This window comes from Triticum dicoccoides, unplaced genomic scaffold (genome assembly GCF_002162155.2).
Source record: "Triticum dicoccoides isolate Atlit2015 ecotype Zavitan unplaced genomic scaffold, WEW_v2.0 scaffold217772, whole genome shotgun sequence".
Taxonomy (NCBI): Eukaryota; Viridiplantae; Streptophyta; class Magnoliopsida; order Poales; family Poaceae; genus Triticum; species Triticum dicoccoides.
The window spans coordinates 1-1,523 of NW_021240820.1; the positions used below are offsets into that span (position 1 = coordinate 1).

At 55.0% G+C, this 1,523-nt stretch overlaps 1 protein-coding gene across 1 annotated transcript; it reads right to left on the bottom strand.

Moving 5' to 3' along the window:
* Positions 1-52: 52 nt before the first annotated feature.
* Positions 53-1,123, bottom strand: LOC119345233 (BTB/POZ and MATH domain-containing protein 2-like). The gene has a single exon (XM_037615389.1). It carries the CDS (start codon positions 1,121-1,123, stop codon positions 53-55), a length of 1,071 nt encoding a protein of 356 aa, XP_037471286.1.
* Between the last annotated feature and the right edge of the window lie 400 nt (positions 1,124-1,523).

Consider the following 1,523-nt stretch of genomic DNA (forward strand, 5'->3'; position numbering starts at 1 on the left):
TTCAAATGTCTTCAATTTATTTATTTATTTGATTTCTAGTCGAAGTCAATACTCAGCAGGGAGCAAGGTTGGTGACCAGCTTCTCTATGATGGAGGGGCAGCTGCTCCTCAGATGGGCAAAGCCATCACTCGCCATGACTGCCTTAAGATTGTCGAGTGAAGCGAGGAATGCGAAGCATGCCCTCCTGAGCCCATCGCAGCCATGCTGCTCAGCCAACGCCAACGTGGTGGCTGCTGTGTCTTCGCTGATGTAGTTGCACAAGGTCTCCTCGCACATTAACTTGAGCCTATCGAGGTTATATCTGTCAGCCGCTACGAGCAAATGTTGTGCCATCACCATAGCTTCCCCGTCGTCAATCTGAGGCAGTTCGTCGGTGTAAATGAAGTGAAGCATGGCTTTAAAAACCTTGGCCTCCACTTCATGGATGTGTATGCAGGTGGCCTCCTTCTCTTTCATGGGACCAAAGAGCTCGGCCATGAAGACCGAAGACCGAGCAGCAAGGATGTACCTATGCGCCGTGAACCGCTGACGGCCGACCTTGAAAGTCACGTCACCTGCATGCCTGCTTGTCAAGAGGTAGAGTAGTTGCCGATGCATGTTCGACGGCGGCACAACTACAAACGGGGCAGCGCGTGCGGTGCAGATTTCCTTAGTGAGAGTGAGATCGCACCTGATGCTGAAACAGTCATCTTTGAGATGAGGGGAGTCCTCCAAGTCTTTCCTCTCGATGAACGTAGCGAATCCCCATCCTTGTTTGGGCCTGAACGTACGACGCCCACTTGAATGGCTGTGCAGTGACACCGGTTGCCCCTCCCCGTTGAGCAAACTGAAGGTGAATATTGCCGTGACATCATTGCCGTCAGTGTCATCACGCCATAGGTGCAGTGCTACCGAGTCGGTGTCGTCTTTGGCCTCACCGTCAGGGTAGTATTTGATACACCAGTGATGGCCCCCGACGTCGAACTTCTCGGATGTGATGCATTCGCCGATGCCCAGCCCCTTGGTGCGAGAGTAGCCCTTGATGTTTAGGTCGTGCGACCCGGATACGCCCTCGGCGATGATGGTCGACGCAGTGTGGGACGTTGTCCCACCGGCCACGGAGGACGGAGACGAGTTAGCCATGGCAGGACCGCGCGCTCCTACTGCTCTGCCCAACGGGAGCGCGCGTCGCTCCTGCTAGGGTTCGCGTAGGGTTTTTCTATGGCTGCTTTTTTTATGGTGGGTTCGCGTAGACTTAATAGAGCTCCAGACAGACGAAGGAACCACGTACGCAGACGAGTCCGGAGCGATTCATCGTGGTCGTGTGGCCCAATAAGGCCCAATAATACGGGGCACGGTATTTTTCTTAGCATGGTGTGGGAACGTTGCGAATTCGGCCGGCTCACGCGCCACGAAACAAACCCCGCGCGAGACAGGTGTACGCAGTGGGCCTCGCGCGACCGCCTCCCTTCCTAGCTTATCCTTTCCCTGACCTTTGCTTTCTTCTACCTCCAGCACGACCTGCTCTGCTCTCCACACCATG

Bases quoted from the DNA above. Each gene is read 5' to 3' on its own strand.
- LOC119345233 (XM_037615389.1), bottom strand. From the start codon at position 1,123: ATGGCTAACTCGTCTCCGTCCTCCGTGGCCGGTGGGACAACGTCCCAC.